Consider the following 2,480-nt stretch of genomic DNA (forward strand, 5'->3'; position numbering starts at 1 on the left):
TGAAATGAAAGATGATGTACTCACCGACACCCACCGCGGGAATGATGCTGTTCCATGGCATCGCCGGCCGGAGGACGGTTTTGGTGGGCGGTTTGGGGTTGACCAGTGGCCAACTCTGATTGTAGCGTGTCTGGGCGTCCGTTCCGGGATACAAAATATTGGCATTGTTGAGGTTAAATTTGGTCGAGGATGACTGGTGCTGAGGCCTGGAGTGCAGCCTACGAGGGATACCTGAGATAACGGAGATGTCGGACGGCGTAGAAGTGTTTAGTTTATGCTTGATTTGTTCCAGTAGCCGCTGGGCTCTGATTTTTTCTCGGATCGTTTGATTGAGCATTGCTGAAGAAATCGTGCCATTGCAGTCAACTGTAGGAGGGACTGTGGTTGAGAGAAGGACAAGGATGAGGCCGACGGTACTGCAAGAGGACAACGTTCGTACGAAGTTCACACGATCCATTCTGATGCCAGGGCCGTACATTGAGACGGTGGGAAGGAAGGTGAGAGGAGCTTGTCCCTGCAGTGAGCACTCGGTTCAAATGAAATGTATCGTTGCTCGTAGAAATATAGAATGTGATGATAGCACTGTGTGAATTGGAGCCATGGTGCCGTTCTTCTCACGGTGTTCTTGTGAAATAAATATCCACGTGTTCAGAGGGCGTGCTGTGAGTTTCTCTTTAGCGGGCACTTGGTGAAATATAGTCCAGTTCAACAATGAGAGTTCCCTGGTGGTGAAACAAGTCCCGCACACCTCAAAGCACAGGAGTGGAATATTGTTTCGTCAAACAGGCCAGTGATCTAAAGTCGATGCCTGTTTGCTTCCTCTCAGAGATGAAATAATTCCCAGCGCGGTTCAGAGGTTCTAACGAGGCACGGACAGATCTAAGCTGCTCATTCGTCAGCCTTGAAATGCCACTGTAAAGACGTCCTCAGTAGCCATCACAACGAGCGAACAGAGAGAGGCGCGACTTATCTCCACCAGAGCCGGAAGACCAAGTCATCATGAAAGAACTATTTGGTGAGCGCTTCTGACAGAATCCGGGCCCAGTTTCTTGGTTGGTTTCTTTTTCTCTCTTTGCCACAATATCAGAAGTCTGTCGTCTCTAAATCCATGTACTCTAAAGCAATTATTTAGATAGAGGAAATCATAACCCAGCACCCCCCGATCCACAACACGTTCCTACAATAGTGTAACACGATCCTGTATTTGAAGGGCTCGGCGGCCAACGAACAAAAACAAAGGCGGGGAGGGATGAGGTGCGGAGAACCCAGGGTTCAGTGGGTACTGAGATAGGCCCCACAACCGGGCGGTCTAGGATGACGTCGATGTCGGCCCACGATCCGACCAGGAAGGACCAGGAACGTGCCGCGGGAGGGCGGCCACCAGCACAGTCGTTCGAGACGACGGGTTGTCTGTCAGTACAAGTTACCTAGTTGTGGTGAGTTGCTGGTTATAGCGCCGGTCACACCAAGGATCGTCGTCTTCACAGAGGCATCGGCTACCGCCACGGCCACCACCACCATCACCAGTGACTGGAGCACACAATCAGGTTGCGACTGGCTACGGTTTCTAAGTCCGCGAAGAGCGCTGGTAGTAGTAAGATGCGGCGGGCTGTAGTCTGTGGCAGGGTCCCCTCATTGAGTGCTGCGCGTCGGCCCTCGACTGTCACGACCTGCGGAGGAGAGGGAGAGAGAGAGAAAAAGAGAGACAGTGAGAGAAATGCGACCAACTCAGCAGCACTGTCAAACCTCAAAACGTGAACCTATCTATACACACACACACACACACACACACACAAACACACCCACACACACACGCTCACACACACACACACACACACACACGCTCACACACACAAGCGCACACAAACAAACAAACGAACAAACAAACACACACACACACACACACATACATACAACCAGGCTATGCTTGCACAATAGTCACGTGAAAGCACTTTGCAGCATCAGCAAAAATGTGTCCCCCTTTTTTTTAGTTCATCCCGTTCGTTTTGTGGCTCCGATACAACAGTAATCTCACAAGGACATCGCTTTTTTACGAATGAACAGAAACGATTGTGGGAAGAATAAATGAATGCGTACGCCCCCGTTTCTTTCTCTTCTTTACAAGTGCCCTATTTATCTTTCACGCCTTCGATTCCCATAAAGTTGACTCTCTGAAAAACAAAACAAAAACGAATTTACAGCGGCCAAGGACGAAATGTCCAATTCCTTTCTTTATGGGCTCTTTCCTATAATATTTTTTACTACTGTAACAAAGTACACACAACGTAACTCTTAATGCCCCCCTCCTCCTCCTGAAAAAAACAACACACACACACACACACACACACACACACAAACACACACATACACACATACATACATACACACACATACATTCACACACACACACACAAACACACACATACACATACACACTCACGCACCCACCTACCCTCCACTCTTACTTTTACCTCTTTTTC

The 2,480-nt window shown here is 49.0% G+C and overlaps 1 protein-coding gene across 2 annotated transcripts in view; it reads right to left on the reverse strand.

Moving 5' to 3' along the window:
- The window catches only part of LOC101862711, an 88,716-nt gene that overhangs the window by 44,124 nt on the left and 42,112 nt on the right, over positions 1-2,480 (reverse strand). For both annotated transcript variants that reach the window (XM_005093725.3, XM_005093724.3), the window contains one exon: positions 25-1,670. In XM_005093725.3, the coding sequence (XP_005093782.1) occupies positions 25-478 (454 nt within the window). In that variant the 5' untranslated portion in view covers positions 479-1,670. The remainder of the gene's footprint in view (positions 1-24; positions 1,671-2,480) is intronic.

The sequence above is a fragment of the Aplysia californica genome, unplaced genomic scaffold (assembly GCF_000002075.1).
Source record: "Aplysia californica isolate F4 #8 unplaced genomic scaffold, AplCal3.0 scaffold00068, whole genome shotgun sequence".
Taxonomy (NCBI): Eukaryota; Metazoa; Mollusca; class Gastropoda; order Aplysiida; family Aplysiidae; genus Aplysia; species Aplysia californica.